General features: G+C 42.3%; 1 protein-coding gene and 1 long non-coding RNA gene across 2 annotated transcripts in view; one reads left to right on the forward strand and one right to left on the reverse strand.

Moving 5' to 3' along the window:
* Positions 1-8,508, forward strand: part of LOC131245457 (uncharacterized) — a 35,504-nt gene extending 26,996 nt beyond the window's left edge. Inside the window, exon 2 of the long non-coding RNA XR_009170881.1 lies at positions 8,418-8,508. This is a non-coding gene — a long non-coding RNA (uncharacterized LOC131245457). The remainder of the gene's footprint in view (positions 1-8,417) is intronic.
* LOC131245456 (putative germin-like protein 2-1) overlaps positions 7,548-26,037 on the reverse strand; it is a 62,562-nt gene continuing 44,072 nt past the window's right edge. The window contains exon 2 of the mRNA XM_058244942.1: positions 7,548-8,202. Coding sequence (XP_058100925.1) covers positions 7,655-8,202 — 548 coding nt within the window. The 3' untranslated portion in view covers positions 7,548-7,654. The remainder of the gene's footprint in view (positions 8,203-26,037) is intronic.

Here is a 26,037-nt window from a genome sequence, read left to right on the forward strand (position 1 = left end):
AGGAAGAAATTCCCAGCTCTCCCTCTTTGGTCGGAGAGGAAATTTTCCTCCATCTGATCCAATGGAGGTTTTTCTTGCCTTTAGACCACCCCCAGAAGAAGTCAACGAAGGCAGATTCGAGCGTTGCCAGGGTTCTCTTCGGGACTTCGAGCGCTGCCAGAGTATGGATTGGGATGCTCGATAGGACATGCTTTATGAGAATAGTTCTTGTAGCCAGGTTGAGGAAACGGGCCTTCCATCCCGTGATGCGTGCCAGAATTTTCTCCGTCATGGGCTGAAACAGGGAAACTCTGAGCTTCCCTTTGGTGAGAGAGACACCGAGGAAGCAAAAGGAAGACGACGATCTAGAAAACCCGATAATCCTTTCTGTAGCCCGGACCCTGCTTATGGTCATTTTGGAGGACGCAATGAAGCTACTTTTAGCCCTGTTTATCTTGAGACCCGAGACGCTGTCGAATTTTTCGAGAAAAGCCATCAGGTTTCTGACAGATGAGCAGCTATCGTTGATGAATATTGTTGTGTCATCGATGAATAGAAGGTGAGAGATGACCAGGGTTCCTCTCCTGGTTTGAAAAGGCTGACATAAGTTGGAAGCGATCAGATTTTTTAAGCCTCGGCTGAGGACTTTCATGACTAGGATAAAGAGACTAGGAGAGAGAAGGTCTCCCTGGCGGAGGCCTCTCTCCGATTTGAAGAAGCTAGCAGACTCTCCGTTGAAAAGGACCGAGAACCAGGGCCCCCCCAGCACTTTCTACCAGCGAGATCCAAGATTGGTTGAAGCTGAATTGGAGGAGAACATCTTTAAGAAAGGACCAGCTTACCCGATCATAAGCCTTTTCCAGATCAATTTTGAAAATGACATTATTGCCCCTGATCTTCCTATTAATGTCTCGAAGGAGCTCTTGAGCCAAGGCAACACTGTCCGCTATTAATCTACCCTTAACAAAGGCCATTTGCTCTTTGGAAATTATCTTTAGCAGGATGGGGCTGAGTCTAGCTGTAATGACCTTAGAAAAGATCTTGTATACACAATTACATATGCTTATAGGACAGAAATTAAAAAATGACTTTGGGGCTATACATTTGGGATCTAAACAAAGAAGAGAAGCAGAAAAGGCCCGAGGTAGCGTACCTCCCTGGAATAGGAAGTTGACGGCTCTATGCAGATCCAGTGCCATGATGCTCCAGCAGGATTGAAAGAATGCTCCAGAGAATCCATCTGGTCCAGGCGCCCCATCCAACGGCAGTGCAGAAACCGCAAATTTTACTTCCTTTAAAGATACTGGAGCCATAAGGGAAGCATTGTCCGCTTGGGAAACCAGAGGAGGGATGATATTGGTGAAATCCCCATCCCGTGTTATTGGTTCAGCTATGAATAGTGCCTTAAAGAAGTCAGCTGCAGCTACTTTCATCTGGGCCTAGTCTGCAATCGTAGAACCATCTTGAAGCACGATCTGCCTGATTTGGGCTCTTCTGAGGTGGTCAGAAGCTGAGGCATGGAAGAATTTGGAGTTTCTATCCCCCTCTTTTAACCATCTGTTTCTGAATTTTTGCTTCCAAAACAACTCCTCGAGAAGCTCAAGGTGAGACAAGTTGATTCTGTCCTTATTAGGGTTTGATAAGATAAGAGGAGTGGGCGAGTAGATAGCCGACTGTTCAAGCTTATCCAATTGCTCAGATGAAGCTTTGATCTGCGCAAAGATGTTACTAAAGGAATCCTTATTCCAACTCTTCAAGGCTGATTTGGTGTTCCTCATCTTTGCAAGGAGGTGAATCATGGGGTTGATGAAGGTATCAGATTTCCAAGCTTCTGCTACTACCTGTTGGAAGCCGTCATGATGCGTCCACATTCTCTGGAAATGGAACGGTTTCGGGGATGATCGAGGGGCTGATGGGTTTGATAGGAGGAGAGGGGAGTGGTTCGAGTGGACTCTGGATAGATGTTGCACGCAGAATGAAGGGAAGGATTGTAGCCAGGAGTGGGAGCAGAGCACACGGTCGAGCCTGGCCCATTTTCTGTTTGAACCGGAACGGTTGTTACACCAGGTGAAAGCGCTTCCCGAGAAGCCTGCATTGATCAAGTTAGCTTGATTGATGGCCTCTTTAAGTCGTAAGAGCTGGTGCTAACCAAGTAGTTTCCACCAATCCTCTCAGCTTGCGCAGTGACCGCGTTAAAGTCTCCACACACCAACCACGAATCAGAGAGGTTCCTAGATTGATTGACCAACTCAACTCATAAATCTCTCCTATGCAAATACGAGCATTTAGCGTAAGCACAAGTGAAAAGCAAAGGCTACACTAGATGGGGCACCCTAACCCTGAAGGAGATGCATTGGTCTGAGGACGAAGGAGATTCAAGCAGGATTACAGCATGGTGGAAGATCCAGATTTTGCCCCCTGACGCTTCATTGGAGAAGGAGCAGTGAAAGCCGAGCTTGAGGCCTGTGGATACCCGCCTGGAGTCTGGTAACATGGGTTCTAAGAGGATGAGGATTGCTGGTTTATAGGTGGAAAGTAGATGCTTCATGTGCCTGACCGATGGAGAATTGCCTATTCCCCTCACATTCCAGAGGAGGAAGCTATCCATCAGAGATGTTTCCGGAGTTAATGGCCCCATTGTAGTTGCTTCTCTTCTTGCCTCGTCAGGATTTTAGGAAGGTGTTTAGGAGCCTTCCGTCTGAGAAATCTGCAGATGCATCTTGTAATTCCCTGTCTACCTCTGAGTCTGGGTGATTAACTGATGCATCTTTGTCACTCAGGTGACTGTCTGTTCCAGAATCTGACTGGAGATCCACTTAGGCATCTTGGTCACTTAGGAGATTGTCTGATCCAACATTTGGGTCTAACTGGTAATCAGTTTCATTGGGAGGGATCTTGCCTGGTGGTTGGTGAGAATTGAGATAGGAGCTATTGTTGAAATACGGAGAAAGGTCGATGTGTATTTAGCCAGTGTCAGGAGGGGCCGCTTCAGATAAGGGAGGAGACTCCAATCTTTGACTAGGTTCCGCAGGAGATTTGGGGAAGGGAAAAGGATCTATGGACTCAGCATCCCCTGGCGTGGAACGAATAATCTTTTGAGAGGGGGTAGGACTGTCTGAGTTGTGGATGAGGAGCCGAGAGGGCTGATGACCATCCGCAAGTAGGTCCAAGTGGTGCTTAGCAGGGGGGTATCCTGCCAAGCAGGCCGACTGATTTGCACCTGCGAGGGACTCTGGTTGGAGGGATCTGCTACTCTGGTTGGGGGACGGAAGGTGGGGGGCGCTGCTACATGAATTGTTGTAGGCTACATTAGATGATGGCCTTGGTGGATGCAGAATTGGCGTAGAGGACAACAAGGCTCCTCAGTTAACTGAAAATGGGAGTTATCTAGGTGTGGGTCCAGCTGTCTGAGATGCTCCGTTGGTCGGGAAGGGAAAGCAATAGCCAGGGGTTCAGCAGAGGCTAGCGTGGCTGGAATCGCCGAGGCTTGGGGGGCCCCTGGTTCTGGACTAGCCAAGGGGGTAGATGTTGGAACTGTCTATGGGCCATTTTGTGGAACAGTTGGAGGGTGGTCATGAGTTCTTCCCCTGTTTTGGTGGAAGGATGTTAGAACCCAATTTTTAGTGTTGAGTTCATTGAGTGGAGGTTCCTCAGGAGGTGGTTGGGACGGGGGGAAGGATCTGAAATCGCATCCTAGAACTTCTAGCCTGGCGAAAATAGGGTTCTTCTCCTACTTTCAAGTTAACCACTTTGAAGATATCCCTTCCTGGCCTCAAGCTGAGCTTAACCCTTGCAAAAACTTGGAAGATGCCGAGTCTCGTCGTCGAGTCCACTTGGATCACCTTCCCAAAGTGTTGGGCGATGTCGACGATTGTTGCTTCGAACCAGGCGTGGGTTGGTATTCCATATAGTCTAACCCAACTACCCCCATAGCCCATCACAGAGGTAGGATTCCAGGCAGCTACTCACTCTAACCCCATTGATGAGAGCAGATCCGAATCGGAAGAGAAATTCATCAACTCCTTCGAAGATTTAAACTGCTAAAGGAAAGAGTTGGGAGATATCCTCGTAACGTCAACCGCTGAGGATACAAATATGGAATTTCTGATGGCCCTGATTAGCTGAATGCTCGAGGTGGACGGATCTGATACGAATCCGATTAGGGCATTTCTCAAGTTTCATCTCCAGATTGTAACAATAGCTTCATCTGCGATTATCGTATATGCTTCGCTATTTCTATCTATCAGTTGTGGGGGACGGGTGGGTGGGGTACTCTTAAGAATAGAGCTATAAGCTTTAGGGTTTTGGTGGATGTTGGAATGCAACGGTTGTTGGATGGGGTTCGACTGCCTTCTCGACTTGGAGATCGCTGCTTGGACTGTCATCACCCTCCTGTCGATCTGCTTCCCATTCAAGACCCCAATGGCTGCCCTAGCTTCTTCTTCATAAAGAAAGGAAACAAACACAAATCCCCTGGGTTTTACGGTTCTCGGGAAAGTCGGAATGGAGATGCTCTGCACTTTGCCATATCTACCAAAGATCCTATCAATATCAGTACGAGAGCAATCGAAGGGGAGATTACCTACAAAGACCAAGTATCCTGGCGCATTGTGGTCACCGAACGAACTCTGGTTAGGGAGGGAACCTCGTTAGTTTTCCTTTAAGGCGGGTTAGCCTGATCCTTGTGTATGCCTCACAAGCACCTCTCCACAGTTCACACCTTTTTTTTTGGGTTAGCCTTTCTTTTCATTTAAATAAAGCTCAGGTGGTGAGCTCTCACCTTTCCCAAAAAAAAAAATCAAAACCTTAGGGGCACCAATGGTTTAATCAAACTTTGAGTTGAGTAGATTTTGACACGCTTGCATATTATACACACATAAAATCTGAATACATACAGGGGCTCTCTATCACACATATGGCCTCATGTTTGATATATTGAATTGACACAACACATAGGCCACAAAGGTGTTCAGATATGAAACCATTTTCAATCGCTTGTCACAGTCCATATTTTCACAATAGCGGCTAAGAATTTCCTAGTCCAAGCATTCTTGCATAAGGACGCAAGCTGACTACCCATATCAAAGAGGACTCAGCAGTTACACACTATCGTGTAAATAGAATGCGTCATCCCAGCCGTTTCCAAAGAGAATTTGCAAAAAACACGCAGGTTTCCAATTCTGCCAAGTGGGGCCTTGCTTCCGTAATCAAGTCTGCTGGTCTGTTGTGTCCCACTGTGGATGGACTATGTCTGAAAAATCCCCCTGATAGGAAATCTGTTACCTAGCAAATTTTCCTAAAACCATCTGGCTAAGAAGAACATTATTAATACAGAAGACTGAATAAAGTCATTTGGATCTTCTAATTTGGGAAATTTTGGATCATGGCCCATCCAAGGTGGGCCACCACAGAAGAATGATTTAGTCCTCACTCGTTCTACACTTTATATATATATATATATATATATATAGAGAGAGAGAGAGAGAGAGAGAGAGAGAGAGAGAGAGAGAGAGAGTAGATATAAAGCCAATGTTTTAAAACCCGAGTCCCTGCTCATGGCTCAGTGGTAGATTAGGGTCATGAGTTCGAGTACCCATGCAGTGCCCGTTTAAGAAAATAAAGTCTCGAAACCTGAAAATGGGCCAGACCCATTTTGAAATTTGAATTTGCTTGGCATGAGCCCAGCCCATTAACAAACCTAGAGATCATACTTTATATAAATAATTTTTAATCCTTACCAAAATCTCTAATACATAATTATTGTTAACTAAGATGATATGATCTCAATTTTAATCTTTACCAAAATCTCTAATATATAATTACAGTTAACCAAAATAGATAAACTCATTAAAAATGTGGCAACAAAAAATGTCCAGGTTGTTAACATAGTGGCAACCAAAATAGAGCTCTTGGTTTTTAAGAAATCATGGATAAGGGTGGTGCATCAAGAAGGTACTCATTAGCAACGCTTGTAAGATAAGCCTATTGTACAAACCTTGTTGAGAAGGATCCTGCGTCAGTGACGCAGTGGAGGACGTGAGGTTGAGCACTTTCTCAAGAGGATAACTATTCCGAATCCACGGAACTTCTTTGGACTCCTCATAGAGACTTCTCGAACCTACGTGGAAAGAAAACAATAAAATAAAAATAAATTCTAATAAATTCGAAATTGATTGATGAATGGAAAAAAAAACGAGTTCACAACCCTTTAAATAGGGACACTAAGCAATGGGAGAGAAATCAGAATCAAACTATGACTAAAACTCTTAGAATTCGTGACTTATCATAAATAGTAAACTTACAATTTATAGAGGACGGTTGTGATGTCTACTAGTGCGCAAGGTTTTCGGCCAAAATAGTAAGTATTTTATTTTGCTTCACAAGCTGTTTTAAGCTCTTTTCGTGTTATACGTAACTCCTGAAGTCTAACGGATAAAGAGTTATAATCGGAATTAAAATAGGGAAATGACCGTCCACCTAGCGGTACTTTGCAAATCCGGCTTGCATAGCTGGGTTGGGTGGCTAAAGTAGCTCATTTTATCCCAAAATGATATATTTTACGTCCGGTAACTCATTTCAGATTGCAAGATACACTTGATTAAGGTCTGACAATCCGGATCACTTCTATCGACGGGGCTTTTTCTGATGCAGCTTGACCATGTAACTGTCTTCGACCCTCTCTACATCAGTCAGGGAGTGGATTAGGTGTGGCCCACCTTGATGTGTATTGTGTATATCCACACCATCCATCTGATTTTCAGATCAATTTAGGGCACAATCCCAAAAATGAAGCAAATCCAAATCTTAGGTGGACCAAGCCACAAGAAACAGTGGGAATTGACTGTTAAAATGAGCCGGCAAAACGGATGGACGGCATGGATATACAATAGATACATCAAAATACGCATATCATGTGAGGCAGGGGCTGCACGTAAGCCGGCCCCTCCGCATCAGAGTTGGGTACCTCTAAAATACGCATATCATGCGCGTGGTCTAATCCAACACCTTTTTTTTTTTTTTTCCGGGTTTCATCATATGAATGCGCGTGGTCTGTATTTTGACCGGCCTATTTCTGGGGCATCCATGAACCCTGCGATGAGCTTGGCCCCCAGGGATCATAGCCAACCGTTATGAGGGCACATGGGTCTACATTGTGGAGCCCATCTGTGGGATGGTGTTGGGTGCGTGGGTCGATGACCTCATCCTCTTCACCAACAACCCCTTGCGTGAGATCACCAAGAGAAAACTACTGTAAGATTCCAAGTAAAAATGGCTCCAACTGAATAGAAAATAGATATTGATAGGGATTTTATCCAAGAGGTACAATAGGTAGATGATTTACTTATAATATTACTTTATTTTCTTCCTTCCTTACCAAAGCTAATGCTTATTTTTATCGCTTCTTCACTTAATTTGAAGCGAAATGATCAATCGAAGACTCTCGAATTTGCTACATCGTGTTCATTACATCTCAATCAACTTCGTGAACCATGCAATTAGAGAGAGAGAGAGAGAGAGAGAGAGAGAGAGAGAGAGAGATAACAAGCCAAAATCCACGAGAAACCATTAAACAAATACATTGCACTCCCATTTTATTCAAACATTAACGTAAGTAAAGAACTATATCTGGATACACTATAAATTACTGAGGGAGTTTATTGTAAGGGAGCATGCTCTAGTGTTTCACTGCAAACTGTGATTGGAGATAATCAACTATTTTCTTGTCAACTTGGAATGCCTTGGCAAGAACATCATCTGAGATGGGCGGATTTGATCCAAACACAGCATTTGCAATGGTGATGGTTCCAGGGTTCTGGCTGCCAAATCCTGCAATGGCTATGGCATTGGTGTGGCCGATGTTAAACTGGAAGTGAATGAGGCCTTCTGGGAAGACAAACACATCACCTTCATGAAGGGTCTTTGTTATGAAGCGATTTTCAGTGTTGGAAGTGACGAATCCGACATAGAGGGCGCCCTCCAATACTGTTAGGATCTCTGTGGCCCGCGGGTGTGTGTGGGGTGGATTGAGACCATAGGGTGCAAAATCTATCCGAGCCAGGGAGACGCCGAGGGTGTTGAGTCCAGGTATCTGGGCTACATTCACTGGGGTCACATCGGACCCAACCTTGTTATCCGTGTTGCCTGGTTTGTCCAGTCCCGTGAAGAAGAAATCATCAGCTTGAACTTCCTTTGGGTCCTTGCACACAAATCCATTCACCAACACTGCCATCATATAATACAAAAGAGATTGAGATATTTGAGCAACAAAACAGAGAGAGATCTACACAAAAAAATGGCATTGCCATTTATCTCTGTATGTCTTTTTTGTTTTTCTTGATCGTGTGGTTAGGTTTTTATTTGATGATGGGGTTGTGGAGAGAATTTGTTTTTGTTTTTTTTTCAAATAAGAAGGGATTAAAAGAGGGGAGGCATGAAAGGATATAGTAATCCAGAGATGCCGTTGGGATTAAAACCACGTCTCATCATCAGCAGAATGTAGTAGAGTTGATATTGAGATATTTTGTGTTATATTTGTGTGATTCTTCCCCCATAAAAAATAATAATAATAATAAATAATAATAATACAAAAGAGATTGTAAGCAGTATATTCTTTCCTTTTTACAAAAAAAAAAAAAAAAGAAAAAAAAAAGAAAAAAGAAAAAAAAGGTATATTCTTTCAAGACCTATTAAACCAACATAAAGGTACTGTGTCCAACCCATCACATGAATCCTTTTATGTGGATTGCATTTCTATGAAACATTTGCTGCATTGATGCAATTACTTGGAGTGAACATACCTTCGCTGTTTTTCAAAGCAATGAGAAACTAAGAGCAAGGAATGTTAGGAGAAGAAAGCCAGTGGCCATCTTGAAAATATTTGGGAGTGTTTATGTATGTAAGCTAGGAAACCCTGAATCTTTTAATGAGGAGTGTTTTTTGGCTGTAGGTTTTGGATGAAGATTAAGCTAGTATTTATAGAGTTAAGGAAATGTTGATCACTGAAATGGTCTTATTACTTTAGAAGCAATGAAGGTTTATTTATTGTTATTTTTTCAAATCCAAGACTTGTTCCTGGTCGACTCTGTATAAGAAGGAATTGGTTGAGTCAGTTGCTTGAAAAAAAAAAAAAAAGTCATTTTTTTAGTAAGTCTAGATTTCATATATGCTAACCACTCCGATTTGACTTTGAGGGATGCAAAATAATTGAAAGAGATATGCTAAGCTCAGTCGTCCTGTGATATCTCATGCCATGGTTGTGAATGGGTCCCGTTATTGCTTGGGAGCAGATTAAGTGTTTCCTGGGTAACACGTCAGTGGGTGTTACCCTGACCGTAAGGGTCTACCTTGATGAATGTGTTGTCTATCCACGTGGTCCATCCATTTTTCCATCTCATTTTAGGATTTGATTCCAAAAATTAAGCAGAGCCAATTCTTAGGTGGACTACTACTGGAAACTGTGGTGTTTGACCATTAAAAACTTATTGTGGGCCATCAAAGTTTTGGATCAAGCTGATATTTGTATATTCCCTTCAACAAGGTCTGTTGGACCTTATCAACATGTTGGATGGCAAATAAATATAACCGTGGACCCTAGGTGCTCCGTAAGTAGTTTTTAATGGTAGGCATTCAATCACTACTGCTTCTGTGTTGGGGTCCACTGGAGATTTGGATCTATATAAGTTTTGGGGCCACATCATCATATGATCTAATAAAAAATGGATAGAACGCATGGATATACAACACATTCATCAAGGTGGGCCTCACAGTCATGGTACACCCACTAAATAACTGTCCTATTCACAAATGGCTGCACGATAAATATTGGTTGATTGGACGACAATGTTGCTGGTGATATTTACAGGTTTTATTAGAGGTGGGACCACGAAAGGTGCCTGCTCCATAGAACTTCAGGCTTTTCCGGCGAAAGCCTTTCGCAAGAAGTTCCTCCACTGGAAACCGAAGTAGCACCCACCGTGATGACTTTTCTTTGCAGGTCTTTCTGTAATACTTGAAAAAATCAGGCTGTGGAATTCCTGCGAAAGCCTTTCGCAGGAAGTTCCTGAACTGGAAACCTTTTTTTTTTTTTTAATCTAAAACTTGTGTAGGTTTATTATAAAAACGAAATCAATGTTTTTGCAATGGAAACCTAAGTGGGACCCACCGTGATGTTTTTGAGAAATCCAATCCGTCCATCCGTTTTATGATATCATTTTAGAACATGCGTACGAAAATGAGCCGAAACCAATACTCAAGTGGGCTGAAAATGTGAAGATTGAACTTACACAGTTGAAATATTCGTAGGTAACATAAGTTTTGAATGGTATAGATGGCATGTAAACATCACTGTCGACCCAAAGGAGGTTTCAATACTAGGAATTTCCCTACTCCCTTTTCCTTCAGTACGCGATATCGAGCTCACTTTTGGTCTCAAGTCATAAACTGAGCTAAAAAAATGGATGGACGGGCTAGATTTCTCACAAACATTATGGTGGGCCCCACCTAGATTTCCAGCAAACTTAGCAAGATCCTGGACGTCTTAGAGGCAGATTGTGTGCTTCATTAGGGAGGTGGTTACCAAAGGGCGTGGATTAGCTACGGACAGGTTGAGTAGCGAGACTAGCTATTAAAGTGATGTCACCAAGTTCCGTGGGCCCACCATGATGTATGTTCTATATCCACGCCTTCCATCCATTTGGTGAGATCATTTTAGGGCAATATCCAAAGAATGAGTTAAATCTAAAGCTTCAGTGGACCCAACACAGAAAATAGTGGGAACTGATGTCCACCATTAAAAACTTCTAAAGGCTACAAAAGTTTTAGATCAAGCTGATATTTGTGTTTTCCCTTATTTCATTACTTTTTTAACTTTTGAACCGGTTAGATTTCAAATAAACATTATGGCGAGCCTTAGGATAGTTTCAACGGTGGGAATCACTCTCCCCACTGTTTCTGTGATGGGTTCACTACAGATTTTTATCTGCCTCATTCTTTGACTCATGCCTTAAAATGATATTTCAAAATGGATGAACTGTGTGGATATAACACATACATAATAGTGGGCCCCACAGAACTTGGTGACATCACTTCAGTATCCGACTTGAGTACGTAACCTATCATTATCTAATCTGCGTATGTTACCGAGGGACGCAGATTGCGTCCTACATTTGCCTGTCTTTGGGAACGTGCGGGAGCTTTGAGTGTCTACCATGATGTATGGGTCTTATCCACACCGTCCATCCATTTCTTTCGTCATTTTAGGCTATTAGCTCAAAAATGTGGCAGATCCAAGACAGATGTGAGCTACAGTGGGGATCAAACCCTTACCCTTGAAAAATTCGTGGGGGCCAAAGAAGTTTTGGATGGAGCTGATATTTGTGTTTTCTCTTCATCCAGAGCTATGTATAACTTTATGAATAGGCTGGATGGCTAATATAAATCACAGTGAGCCCTACAAAATTTTCAATGGTGAGGATTATTATCACCGCTGCTTTCTGCAAAAGCCTTTCTCGCACTGGAAACCTAGGTGGGGCCCACCATAGTGTTTTTGAGAAATCTAACCCGTCTATCCGTTTTTCCTTATCATTTCAGCGCATTATCCCAAATCTGAGGTAGATCCAAATCTCAAGTGGATCACACCACATGAAGCAGCGATGATAATGATTCTCACCGTTAAATATTTTTTACAGCCCACCATGATATTTATTTGACATCCAACCTGAAGATTAGGTCATATACACCTGGATGGTGGTAAAAAAAACAAATATTAGCTTGATCCGAAGATTTGGTAGCCCTAGGAAGTTTTTAATGCCAAGTGTTCAATCAAACATTGTGTGGCCCACTTGAGATTTTGATCTACCTCAGTTTTGGGTTTATACCATAAATTATTTTTTAAAATGTATGGACGGTGTGGATTTATCACCTATATCTTAGTGGGACCCACTTAGCATCCCAGTGGAAGAATTTCATGTGAAAGGCAACTGCTGCATCCTTTGGAAAGTTAGAGAATATGGTGATCAAGAGGCATGCTAGAGAAGGAAACTCGCACTTTCAAACTTGTGCATAAGAGTGCCTTCATCCAGACCGTCTACCTTATCCGACGGTGGATAGAAAGGTTCGCACATAATGACATGCGAACTGGTGTGTAGCCGAGCGTTTCTACACTTCTACATACTTCGATGGGTAAACTAGTACGATGAATTGTAGGGTTACGATGTATCAAATAAGTCCTGATTGGATGATTGTAGACGTTTGGTTTATGACATTTGTTGACCTAACTATTCCTTGGTGTTGTGTAGTCTCAGTGAAAATATTTCAAAAAATTGGGTAATTTTTTTCCCAGCTTCTAGAAAAGGAGGATTTCCTACATGCCATGCTAATTACCGGTGGAAAAGGAGGAAATTATTTAACACATGAAATGGGGTGGTTGGTTTGAATCGACCCCAAATGGGAGCTACCTGCTTTGATGAAGACACAATTGCATAAGAAAGTAAACTGGGAGAACAATTCCTGACCTTAATCAAAGGTTCATTCCATCTTAGCTTTAATCACCTTTAATAGAATTCTAATCAAGAGAGCTTTGAGAATAGCTTACTGTTTCGAAATTGACTTAACTCGGTGATAGAACTCGATCCCCTACTGCACTTGATCAGGATTCGCCTGGCCTAAGTCCTTTAAACGCCGCTGCCTAACAATCTAAACCCGATTAGTTCTACCTCAGCCCTAGGTATATAAGTCACCGAGTCAACAAATCGTGACTCACTAATTCAAGACAGTAACTTGTATGAGAGGGCTTACCTCGGACTGGGTTGTTTGTGGGTCTGATTCAACTATTGTGTTGAGGAATCGGATTTACTCTGTACTGTGCTGCGGAATCGGATTTACTGGGTTTTTTGGTCCAGTGCATAGTGGGTGCACAAACTCCACGTGCACCGCACTTTAAAGTGGGGTCCGTAGTGATTTTTGATTGAAATCCACTCTGTTCATTCGATTCTAAGGTGTAATTAGTGCCATTGACCGAAGATGAGGCATATACAAGGCTCGGGTGGGCCATACTTCTAGATTTTAGCTCTTCACTTATGGAATTATGTCGATCTAATTTCCGGATCATTCCAAATTTGAACATCAATGGTCAAAAGGGTCCTATGGCCTATTTAAGTGATTTTCAACGGTTTATTTAGTTACCAGAGGTTGGGGCAAGGATGATCAAATAGTGGGCTGTGAACTCGAGAGTTGTAGGCCTAATAACGTTGGATCTGGCGAATTGGATCCAAATCTTAAGATGATTTAAGGTCAGGGCCTTCCATAGTTTACATTAAATAGTTCTAATGGTTTCTAGGGTTGTCTAATTGCAACATAAAGATTGATTTTATAATCCAATGATTGAATTAGGGAAATCAGGTGTTAGAGCGATCGGCGGAATGTTGTGAACCTGATGAATGGTGGATCTCGTGATCCAGACTTCTAAATCTAAGACGAATGGTTAGATTTATATATCCAAAAGATGGAAATCTGAAAACAGGTTTCTTCATTAATGTGCATGTCCATCTTGAAAATCAATAGATTGGATGATTTAATTATGGATGAAGATCACTCCTTAAGGAATGATTTTATGGTCAATTAAATGAACTATCCAACCCATGGTGAGATTGAAAGGTTGTACAACTATTCATGATGTACTCTATGTTGAGATATCAAAGGCTTAATTAAGGGCGAGCTGTTCTCAAAATGGCAGATGCGTTGTGGTTTGACAAAGTCAAAAATTTGATGGTTAAGATGGTAACTTTATGTATCATCGAATGACGGATCATAACAATTTTCACACACACAAGTGCCTAACTAGGTCTCCCCTATAACGCTTGAGTACGGGAAAGTATAGGGTGTTACATGACATTTTTGGATGCTATAGATTCGATTGACAGAGGCGTTGATTCGATCGATGGTTTGTCGAGTCTCGTTGATTTGATATACAGTTAGATCAACAGTGCACACAAGTTCTACGTAAGTGCGGTTTTTTTTTTATTATTTATTTTTTAAGGTGTAAGCCACCTACTATGTATTGATGTAAGCAAGATGTACAATTGGAGATTCAGGTTGACACCACAAGAGTTGGCCAAACCTATCATATGGAAGAAGAACAAAGAGCAAAATTTACAAGGAGAATGTAGGATATTGGAGATGACAGGTGCAAAAGGCTGAAGCAAACAAGGCTGCCAGACAGAGATGGAAGGACCTCTCAAGATCAAGGGAAGTTGCACAGAAATAATGGCGGTGACCACCCCCATTGTGACAAGAAGGCAGGAATTGCATAATGCTAAGATCAGCCGATCCGAGTTTTGGGCTTGGAAAGCCTAATCTGGCTAAGATCAGATTTATCTAGAAGCATCGAGCCTACAAGGTGCTAAAATACCTGTAAAACCGCTGCTGTCATACTACATAAAGTGAAAATTTGAAGGTACAATCCATGTGTTTATGGAAATGTTGCACTGGCGAAATCGGCTCGATCTTGGCTCCAATTCGGCTCGATTTGGGCCGAGCTGCTGACCGAACCGAGTCAAGTTGGCCAGTCAAGCTTGAGGACCGAGCCGAGTTCAAGCTGGGGTCAGCTAGTGGCCAAGCCAAGTCTAGCTATGCCAAGCTCGACTTGAATCGCCTAGTGTACACCTCTAGCCATGACTGACCAGGTATAAAGAAAAATGAAGAAAATATGTATCCCATAGTTTCACGTCAACAAAACAAGCATACAAGGATCAAAGGTTAGGATTGTTCAACCAATTTAAGTTTTGTATCCTAACTTAATATAGGTGGTTGCAGCAATTTATTCAGTTTGATTTGAGTCAATATATGCCATGTGTATCATTCATAGGTGCTCGCGTATTAAGCATCACACCCCAGCCAGAATATAAATAACTGCCCCGTAGAAAGTTCTTGTTTGTACAGGACGCGCCCATTGTTTAGTAGGTACGTCGTGTCATTTGAGTGGATGATGATGATGCAGCAGGTGATGCTGGAAAAAAAAAGGTTTTATTAGAGGTGGGACCACAAATCTGCCTAATGTGGAAAGATATTCAAACAGAACAGCTAGCTTTCACTTCCACTGACGTGGCAACGTTACCATCATGTACAGGGAAAAATCAGCCCGTTGAATTGTAGGGATCTGATGTATCGATGAAGTCCTGATCTATTGGGACTATATATGGTTTGTTAATCCATTCCGTTTGATGATTAAACAATAATAATAAAATCTTTCTGATTGGATGATCCAATCGGTCTGGTTTATGGCGATTTTTTTTTTTTTTTTGTTTAAACCTAATTACGTTCCTGAAAATTAGATTATTTTTATTTTCTAAGCTTTCTCTAAAAAATGGTGTCCTGCACGTGGGAAGGAGGATTTCCTATATGCCACGTATGCCTAATTAACGGTGGCAATCGAGCAGAAGCTCGCCGACCTAATGAGCTGACCTAGCCTTGGGCCTGCACTCTTGTCTGTGGGTCGGGCTTGGACCTTCTGAAAAATCTTGTTAAAAGACAAAAGTAAGAAGTTTCCTTTTCCTCATTTTTTCCCCTTTTTGTTTCCCTTAAACAGCTCCTGTATTTTTATGCCATGATGTTTTCCAATCTACGAGATTTTTTGGCCATTGGTGGAGCAGACAACTTAGATATTAACGGTCTGAATCACTGATCCACGGCTCCATTTCATAAGATGGGTGCCTTCCCTCACCGCTAATGAGGGTTAGCCACTGTGAAATCCTGAAGATTTAAACTTATGGCTAAATAAAAAAACAACAAACGATAAATTTAAGGATTTGATATATATTTGAAGTATAAGTTAGATAATTTCACACGTGAGTGGAGTGATGCACATACACATAGGGGCAGATGCGAAAGCATAAAACACGTGTTCGACATTAGCTTTCCATAAAATTCAGACAATTTGACCCTTCAGGCAGGCCACAGCATATAAAGTAAACATTCTTTTGTTTTGATATGCCATGGCCCACCTAAGTTGTTAGGTCTGATTTTATGCCAAAATATATAAACATTGTGACTCAAATCTCACACATGATACATCTTGACTCGTGCCAGTTTGTTTATGAGTGCTGAAGTGTATAACTAGCTAGCAAACTTCTCAAAGTACAATAGTTAACTCGCCAACAGTTTAAATTATTCTAATACAAGAGTTCTTTGTTTTTCTAATGTCCCCCATCTACCGTACGTGAGGCCCATCATATTAACTGTCTTTAATCATTAGAACAATAAGCACCAATGCAATTGTGGCGAGGTCATGTGTCCAAACCAATAAGCATGTGAGTGCGCCAAATCTGAGCCATTCATTGGGTATACACTATATTGTTATTGTAGATGGGTGGCGTAAAAAATCAGTTGATTATAGTGTTTACACTCTTGACGTATACTAATGAAAGGCTGTCATACCTTGACACTAAGGAGTTAGTATTGATGCAAATCCTACACACACCCTTGGTAAATATTCATTTGGTGCTGCTCATTTTATTATTAATGCATAAGCATGAGGCCTTACATGTCTTTGGGGGAGCAAATCGATAGATGCCACATAGTCACGATAAACATGTTAATTGATGAGCCAGCGTACTTAGCATGTCTATGAAAGACCCATGGGGCTTTCATTAAGGGAAGATCCATGGCGGAAAACATTGTTCTATCTCAGGAGTGGTTTAGGGAAATGAATAGAAAAGTACGGGTTGGTAATATCATCCTGAAGTTGGATATGGAAAAGGCCTATGATAGGCTGGATTGAGGGTTCTTAAAGCTAGTCTTGCAGAGATTCGGGTTCTCCTCCCAGTGGATCGAGCTAGTTGAGAAATGCTGGGCGAACAACTGGTTCTCAGTCCTTATCAATAGTGAGAGTTCAGGATTCTTCAAATCCTCAAGAGGACTGCAGCAGGGGGACCTTATTTCTCCCAGCCATTTCATTCTTACGGCGGAAGTATTGAGTAGAGGGTTCAAATTGTTAAGCGACCGGGGTCAGTGTCAACCGTACAAGGTTAGAACTGGTTGCCCGCCTATATCCCATTTGCTTTACACGAACAACACTCTTTTATTTCTAAACGGGGGTCTAGCGACGTTAAGGGCTTTGAAGGCATTCCTAAACTCTTACCAATTGGCATCGGGTCAAAAAGTAAATCTTTGGAAATGCTCTTTTTTCCACTCTCACAAGCTCCCTGAGTCTAGGGTGAGGGCAATCGAGTCAGTTCTCGGGATTGTAAGGGCGTCGGCGGGTTTCTCTTACCTGGGAGTCCCCATCGCAATGGGCAGGCTGAAAGCGTTGGACTTTCAGCCAATGATAGACAAAGTGGAAGCTCGGATCCAGGGTTGGAAGGCGAGATGCCTCTCTCAGGTAGGCAGAGTGGTCTTGGTGCGTCACGTTTTGAGTAGCATCCCCATTCATTCCTTGGTAGCGGCCCAGATCCCAACTCAAGTGCTGTCCAAGCTAGAAAAGAGGTTTGTGGCTTCCTTCTGGGGATGGAATGAAGGTAAGAACAAATGCCACTGGAAAAACTGGAAGCCGATAACTATCCCAAAGGAGGAAAGGGGGCTTAATATTAGAATGGCGAAGGACTCGATGGCGGCGTTTAGACTGAAAATGGCCTGGGCCATTAAATATGCGCCGGTTAAAAGCCTTTGGAGTTCCTTTATATCAGTAAAATATGCCTCGGACATAGTAGATTCGTATCCGTCAAACCCTGCAGTGTATGCCTCTCCATTGTGGAAGAGGATACATGCGTTGCTCCCCATGGTCGATTCTTGTGTTCAGTGGAACCTGGGGGATGGAGAATGTAGCTTCTGGTTCGCCAATTGGTCAGGTCTCAGCCCGTCACATAGTCTAGCAACTGCCCTAGTGCCTCCGTCTTTACTACAGCTAAAAGTAGCGCAGGTGTTGGGCAAGGTTGGGCCTCTTCTACCCTCAACAACCTTCCTCTATCTCCCACAATGGGTAGTGGACTTCTTTTTCAAGCAAGGTTTCTATCTTTTGGAAGGGACAGACACCTCATTTTGGCCTTTCTCAGCCTCTAGAGAGTTGTCTATTGCTTCAGCCTGGGAGAAATGTAGAGCTCCACATCCTTGCAGGAGCTGGGCTAGAGGAATTTGGCCTGGAAAGCTGCCTCCAAGGATCTCGTTGTTTACCTAGAGAATTTAAATGAGGGCGATAGCAGTAGATGATGCAGTTCAAGCTCGACGTATTAGCTTGGCTTCCAAGTGCGTTTGTTGCAAGGCTAATGTGGCGCAGGGACATTCCACCGAGTCAATCCCTCACCTGTTTCTTCATAGCTAGATAGTAGTGGTAGCTTGGTCCTATTTTGGTAACATCTTTGGCATCCACATTCTATAGACAGCGTTGATAGAAACCAGGCTGGCCCAATGGTGGGGCGCTACTGGTACCAGCTCATCGAGCTCAGTCCTGCATAAGGTGGCCCTGAGCTTCATTCTTTAGATTATATGGAAATGTCGGAATGCCGCAATTTTTGACAGCAAAATAACATCTGTTGCGGACATGATTACAAGAGGAAAATGGTGGTTCTCCGTCATCCAGGGTGGCATGCTAGAAGACGACTCGTTAGCCAGTCGAGGGAACACCAACAATGCGACGTCCGTCTCTTTGGATCGGCTCAGCGGCTTGGGTCCCTCACATGTTGGCAGTCTGTGGTCTCCTTTTACGAGCTGCCCAAAGGTAGTGAGATAGTTCAGACCTCAATCTGGATGGGTGAAAATTAACGTAGATGGATCAACGAGGAGCAACCTGGGAAACTCTGGCGGCGGGGGCATTTATAGAGACGATAGAGGTGAATTTAGGTTCACATTTTCCTCGGGTTATGGCATCGGGTCTAATGTGAATGCGGACTTGAGGGCCATTCATGACGGGATGGAGAAGTGTCTGGGTAGAGGTCTTGATAGGGTGGTGGTGGAATCAGGCTCCTAGCTTGTGGTGAACTTCTTGAGTGGGTCCTCCAGCCTCGGTTGGAAATGAGGGTACTGGATTGTTAAGATCAATCAGCTCAGGCGTAGAGGGCTGTTTCAGTTTCTTCATATCTTCAGGGAAGGTAATGGGGTGGTCGATGTGATGGCCCGATTGGGTAGTAAGGAGGGTAGCTTGGCAGACCTCCCGGCCCAAGTTAGAGGTATCCTTTTTCTCAACAAGGTGGGGCTAGGTACCGTTAGGGAAGTATCTAGGGCAAATAGGGGATGAGCCTGCGCGTTGTGCATGTTCGTGGTCATCTTTTTTCTTCCTTTCTTTTGAGAGCTTTGCATAGTTTGGTTGCTTTTATGATAGGCTTCCCCTAGGTTCTTTTATTCCTAGGGGACTCCCGAAATGTAATTGGTTTTTTTGATATATGAGAAGCTCAAAAGGCAGTCTTTTCTTTAAAAAGAAAAAAAGGAAAAAAGAAAAGAAAAAGAAAGAAAGACCCATTGAGAGAAATGCATCCTATCACATATCTGACTATGATACACTCGACAAGGTCGTCTCTTGCCATCTTTCCAAAGATGTTTAAAGGGTCTGTAGCATTTGAAAAATGTTCTGAATATCGGAAGATTAGACTGATATCCAAGCAAATCCAGCTACGGTTTGAACCTAAGTTAGAGAGACAGACACATCAAGAGAGACAGACACATCAAGGAGATTAGGGCCTAGGCCATACATTAATCAGAATTACAAGAATGAGAGAGTTGGATGATTTGATCTTGTGGCCATGGTTCAATTGAGATCAAGAGAATGGAAGAACTAGATATGATCTAGTCCGGTATCAGATCAATATCAGGTGTCAAATCCCTCATGCATTTTAAACCATCGATGAACAAGGTTAAATGTAGGGGATGGTTTGATTTGGAGCATGCAATATCTCGATTGGAAGTATAGGAGCTCGGCCACTAGATGACTGGTCATGATCGATTTGAGGTCTGAGATCAGTCATTACTCGATTAACCTTAAATTAGTTTAGTGGGTCACGAACATCTCCCATCAAATGGTCGGCTATGAGAAGAAGATCCAAGAAGCCAACAGTTCTGGATCTGTTTATGAGACTTTCTTATCCGGAGAGCATCCCATATATATGAAAGTTCCAAGATCAACAAAGAAACCTAGAGAGGAGTTTACCACCTTGACAAATTATAAAAAGAGCAATTGAAAAAGAGCTCAAGGCCCTACGCCATATCTTAAGGGTCTAATATTGCATATTAAACCCCAGTTATTACCTGCTTCTATGAACATGATACCGTTTAACGCCCTATTTTAATTGTGTTTGTGCTGCAAGGTGAATTTAGGAGTCTGGACTGAAAAATGGTACAAAAAGCATGGATTTAACGCTCTAAAATTACCAAGACAAGGGACGAACTCTAAGGGACTGAGATCGAAGAATTTACACACCAGAGATCTGAGAAAATCAAGCCACTCACGCTAAAGAGACTTGAAAGTTGTCCAGAATGCAAGATCATGGGGTTCCCACCATTCATTCGGCTCGAAACTTTATATCTGGCCTGAGGACCATAAATCAACCGTACACGTCAAATTTTGGCCATTGGATCCTTATGTAAGTGGCCCAACGGACAGATCGGCTCCTTAAATCTTGATTTGGGGCTCACCTGATCTCTAGATATGCTTTAATTTTGGTCTCAACCCCTTAAAGTATATGTCAAACAAGTTGAATGGAGCGAATCACTTGAATACATCACCTTGGGACCCACACAGGCGACACGTAGACCCGCCGCCCACCGAAACTATCCAAGTCGGTCTGCGTTGCACTGACCGACGAAATCTTAAAAAAAAAACCAAGACGCAACAACGTCTTCCACGCAGCCGTCTGGTTTTTTATTGTGGGCCCCACCTATCATGTATTTTGACGATCTGGATCGTCCATTGCATCTCTGGGATAGGCATGACCCTCTCCTAGGTGTATTTTTGGACACATTCATGTGTACGCACGTGGATCGTCGAAAAACACAAGATTAACGGTGAGTTAGTTTGATACAGTGGACTGCACCAAAACCTGATAAAAACCACTCTTTCCTGGTTGGTTTTTTACCAGGAATCCAATGAACGGGTCGGATTTCTCAAAATAATCAATATGGGGGCCACCAAACATGTCAGCGAATCTTAGATTCAAGATTACGCGTCCGAGAGAAAACTGGACTTCTGTCCGTTGCACGACCATAGAGATGTTCGAACCATCCATCTGGACCGTCCAAAAACTTTCCAAGGTGGGACCGACCAGTGCCAAGAAGCCTAAATGGCTCAGATCTTGCACTTGGAGGATCCTTTGGCTAAAACTCTCATCCAGACGCAACTTGTTGCATTTCCTTTCGTTGCGAAAGGTGTTGCAGACGGTGCTGCGTAAAGAGACCTTCTCCACCGAATTCTCTCACTCAACCGACTCCCCTTATGTTATAAAAAGGGAGAGAGAGGGCATGAAGAGGATTATCTGGGGACGTGCACACATCAAACGTGTAAAGGCAGCAAGGAGAGATGGAACAGGGGGTAGGAGTGAGAGTTGGTTTTCTTTATTTTTTGTTTAATTTTCCTAAGAATTTTTAGTTTCGTCATGCATATGATAGGCTAAACCTCTTAGCTAGGTCTAAGAGGTGAAACTTGTGGCGTGATGGGTAGTATTATATGATCTTTGATTCATGTTATGAACTGATTTTGATTATAGTTTGATTATAAGGAATGCCTTTAGTTTTTAATAGTTTGTTGTGACTTAAATTACAATAGATCTATGATAGCTTTAAGTATTTCCTTTTCATTATTATGATTATAAAGCTAGGAAGCCCTGTTGTTCACCACTGCCCCTTGGACATGGTTGGATGATGGAATCCTTCCTAACATTCATACATCTTTCAGATTGGGTGTGGATTGGTTTAATTTTGTTGTTTACTTTGTCTCATGGGCATGGTTTTATGATGGAATCAACTCTAATTCTGATACCTCTCATCTCTTGAAAGCTAGATCAAAGGAAGTTTAGAGTTGGTTTTAGTGATATATCTTCCAACTGGATGAAGATGGGACTCAAAGTCCAGTTGAGTTCATGAATCAAGCGTAGATCTCCCTGATCTCTACAAGTGGATCCTCGGTACCCTAGTTTCCTACCTTTGAATTTACAAGTTTTAGATTAATATTTCATCATTATTCTCTCATATTCACTTGATTTAGATTTCATCTTCTTCTACTTCTAGTTCCGGTTACTTTCAGATTACGTACAAGGTTCAGTCCCTGTGGATTCGACCTTGGCCTTACTGAGATTATTACTACATCACAACCCTATACTTGGGGTGTGAACATCGTAGAAATGTATCTACTTTTTTAATTTTCTTTTCATTTACCTAGCCTACCCTAGTTTTATCATAGTTAGCTACTGCATAACATCTTTTACTATAGTATCATAGGAGTAGATTAAATGTTCACAATCTTAAGTTGCTGGATTCTGATCAACTGAGTCCTTAATCAGGCTATTGAATCATTTTATTGGTCGCATCCTACATACCAATTGTCTCAATTGTCTATTCTGATAGACGAATTAGGTATTTACTTTTCATTCATTTTATTTTATTGATCTATACTTTATTGATTGTAATAGACCATATATTCAAATATTAATAAAATCAACATTGTTTACCTTTCATTTTGTTTATCTATTCATGCATCTTTATTTGTTTAAAAAATATCATGTGAAAATAATGTTGAAAGAACAATTCCTTAACTCTATTGACACAAGAAAAAAAAAATTCCATTCAGAAGCATTAACCCCTATTATTTCACAAATTGCACAATCAATGGTTGAGGGGATAGTTGGATCCTGCATCTGGTCTCTAATTAGACTGACTCAACACAGGGTTTGAGAAGTGACAAACCCTCGACCTCTCTTTTGCGCATACTTTGGGGAAAGGAAATTCGATAGTAGATGCCCTTGCGAAAATGGCCAGCGAAGATTGCCTAAACAAGATCTATTCCAAAAAGATCGATCTTTTGCGGGGTATTAGTGGCCTTTTAAATCTGGATAATGCAGGCATCAGGTCCCTTAGACGAACCAGAATTCAGAAGAGGGGAATGGGATAATCCGTTTTGGGGTATCTTGTTCCCCATTTCTCACAGGTAACTCTGTTTGCTGTTTTTGACCGCAACTCTACTTCTCCATGCGACAGTCTTTTTGAAACCATTCATCAGATTTCCTTTCCACTCCTATTGTTAGTCAGTAAGAGCTTGGCTGGCTAGCAATGAGGTTGCTGCTATCTATTCTTTATTCTCTAGTTTATTGTTTCCTCCAAAAAAAAACAAAACAAACAGGTACTTCCTGTTACATATCTACTCTGGCCCATATTTCAGGCTACCCTGCTGCCTGTTGGGTTGGTGTTGCTTGTGAATGGTATATGGATGCTGTGATTGTATGGGAAAAATAATCAGGTTATTGGGTCTTCATGTTGGCCCGGTCCTTATTGCTACTGAAAAATAACCAGTTTGTAAATTTTCTTTTATTTTTGAGCTGTTTCTCATTGCCATGGGTAAGGCCCGGTCCTTTTTGTGGTGCCCGCGGTAGTGGGATTTCACCACCTATGGGTTTCAAACCCAAGACCTCCTGGTGAAACTCCTTAGAGTCTACCACACGAGCAAGGACGGGAACCCAAGAAATATGACGTGATTTAAAACTTTTTTTTGGTTAATTTTAAAACACACACACACATACCCCCACACACTCACGCCGTAGTGGGATTTCACCACCTATGGGTACTCTAACCCTTGACCAGGTGTTGAAATTCCTTAAGAGTCCACCACTAGAGCAAGAGTAACCATGTTCAGCCTTTCTTTTCATTTAAATAAAGCTCAGGTGGTGAGCTCCCACCCTTTCCAACAAAAAAAAAAAAAAAAAACTTGGGGGCACCAATGGTTTAATCAAACTTTGAGTTGAGTAGACTTTGACACGCTTGCATATTACACACACATAAAATTTAAATACATACAGGGGCTCTCAATCATACATGTGGCATCATGTTTGATTGAATTGACACAACACATGGGCCACAAAGGTGCTCAGATATGGAATCATTTTCAACCGCTTGTCACTGTCCATATTTTCACAATAGTGGCTAAGAATTTCCTAGTCCAAGCATTCTTGCGTAAGGATGCAAGCTAGGGGTGCACATCGAACTGGTAGAACTGTGGAACCAGACTGGAACTATTGGATCGGTCCGGTTTAGTTCGGTTCTAGACAGCACTGGTTCTGGTTCCAGTTCTAAAATTTAAAGAACCGTTGGATACGGATTGGTTCCGGTTTAGGGCCATGTAGAACTGAACCGAACCGTGGATCTGAACCATTGATCCGAACATTGGATTTGAACCTTTGACCCAGATATAACTTTATCCGAACCAGGAACCGAACCTAAGTTTAAAACAAACTAAAAAAAACCCTAAGTCTACCCAACCCAACCCTGTTGTGCGCGTGCGACTGCCCCTGCTCTCTCTCTCTCTCTCTCTCTCTCTCTCTCTCTCTCTCTCTCTCTCTCTCTCTCTCTCTCTCTCTCTCATCTCTACACAATAGTCCTCTGTTGTATCTTCTTCTCTTCAATCTCTTTCTTCTCCATTTCCTTTGCTGCCACTGATCGACCCGTACTTAGCCTGAGCATGTGCTGCACGCTGGCCATTTAGACATCCCACCATTAATCATCATGTAGATCAATGGATGGCGCCGTTCAACATGGTATCAAAGCGGCTTTTCACATAGATATCAGCGCACGCTTGCAACTCGAATATGATGCATTGAGAACTCAGATCTTCTGCATTCTCATCTACCCCATTAGATTTAGCATCGGAAAGGATTACAACCGTCCATTGTTGTTGTTGTGCAAAGGAAGCATGGTTGCTGATCTGTATTGTCGCAGTTGGTGGTTCTCCTTCATCGTCATCCTCATTAAGAACCAGTTGGGTTCGGATCACTTTTGCTGCCAGTAATTGTGATCTGCTTGCTGTTCACCACTTCAGATGTTTTGCAAGATCTGTCCAGGTCACATCTTTTGTGGCCCACTGCTGTTGCTGGCCCACGTTGCATTACCCTTCCATAATGTGTTTTGCTGTTGTTGCCTAGTCGAACGTGTTGGGCCCTTGATCGCTGCTGCAGGTGGGGCTCTAATCATCTACTGATTGAGCATTGCTGTTTGATTATTAATTATTTTATGGGCCTTTAATCACTATCCTTGTGGCCCACAATTGTGATCAACATGGGCAATTGTGTTGTAGCCCATATCTACATGATCTGCTGAATGTGTTAGGCTGATTGTTGTCCATACTGCAACTTGAGGTGGCCCACCACGTTATAGTCTCCACATTGTTGGCCAGAACCGTGAAACCGATCCGGAACTGAACCATTTTTCACGGTCCGGTTTCGGTTCGGTTCCAAGGTACCAATGGCTCAGTTCCGGTTCTAAAAATCGTAGAACCGTTAGGAACGGTTCAGTTCCAGTTTCACCCTAGAACCGGACCGAATCAACCCGTGTGCACCCCTAACGCAAGCTGACTACCCATATCAAAGAGGACGCAACAATTACACACCACCGTGTAAACAGAATGCCTGATCCCAGCTGTTTCCAAAGAGAATTTGCAAAAAGCACGCGGGTTTCCAATTCTGACGAGTGGGGCCTTGCTTTCGTAATCAAGTCTGCTGGTCTGTTGTGTACCCCTGAGGATGGACCATGTCTGAAAAATCCCCCTGATACGAAATCTGTTACCTAGCAAATTTTCCTAAACCCATCTGGCTAAGAAGAACATTATTAATACAGGAGACTGAAAAAAGTCATTAGGATCTTCTAATCTAGGAAATTTTGGATCATGTTTAGTCCCCACTTGTTCTACACTTAAAAATAAATAAATAAATAAATTAAAAATAAAAAATTAATATTTAAAATTTTATATTTTTATATAAAGAAAATCGATATAAAGCCAGTGTTTTAAAACCTGAGTCCCTTCTCATGGCTCAGTGGTAGACTAGGGTCATGGGTTTGAGTACCCATGCAGCGTGCCTGTATACATAAAAAATAAAAAGTCCC

The sequence above is a fragment of the Magnolia sinica genome, chromosome 5, assembly GCF_029962835.1.
Source record: "Magnolia sinica isolate HGM2019 chromosome 5, MsV1, whole genome shotgun sequence".
Classification (NCBI taxonomy): Eukaryota; Viridiplantae; Streptophyta; class Magnoliopsida; order Magnoliales; family Magnoliaceae; genus Magnolia; species Magnolia sinica.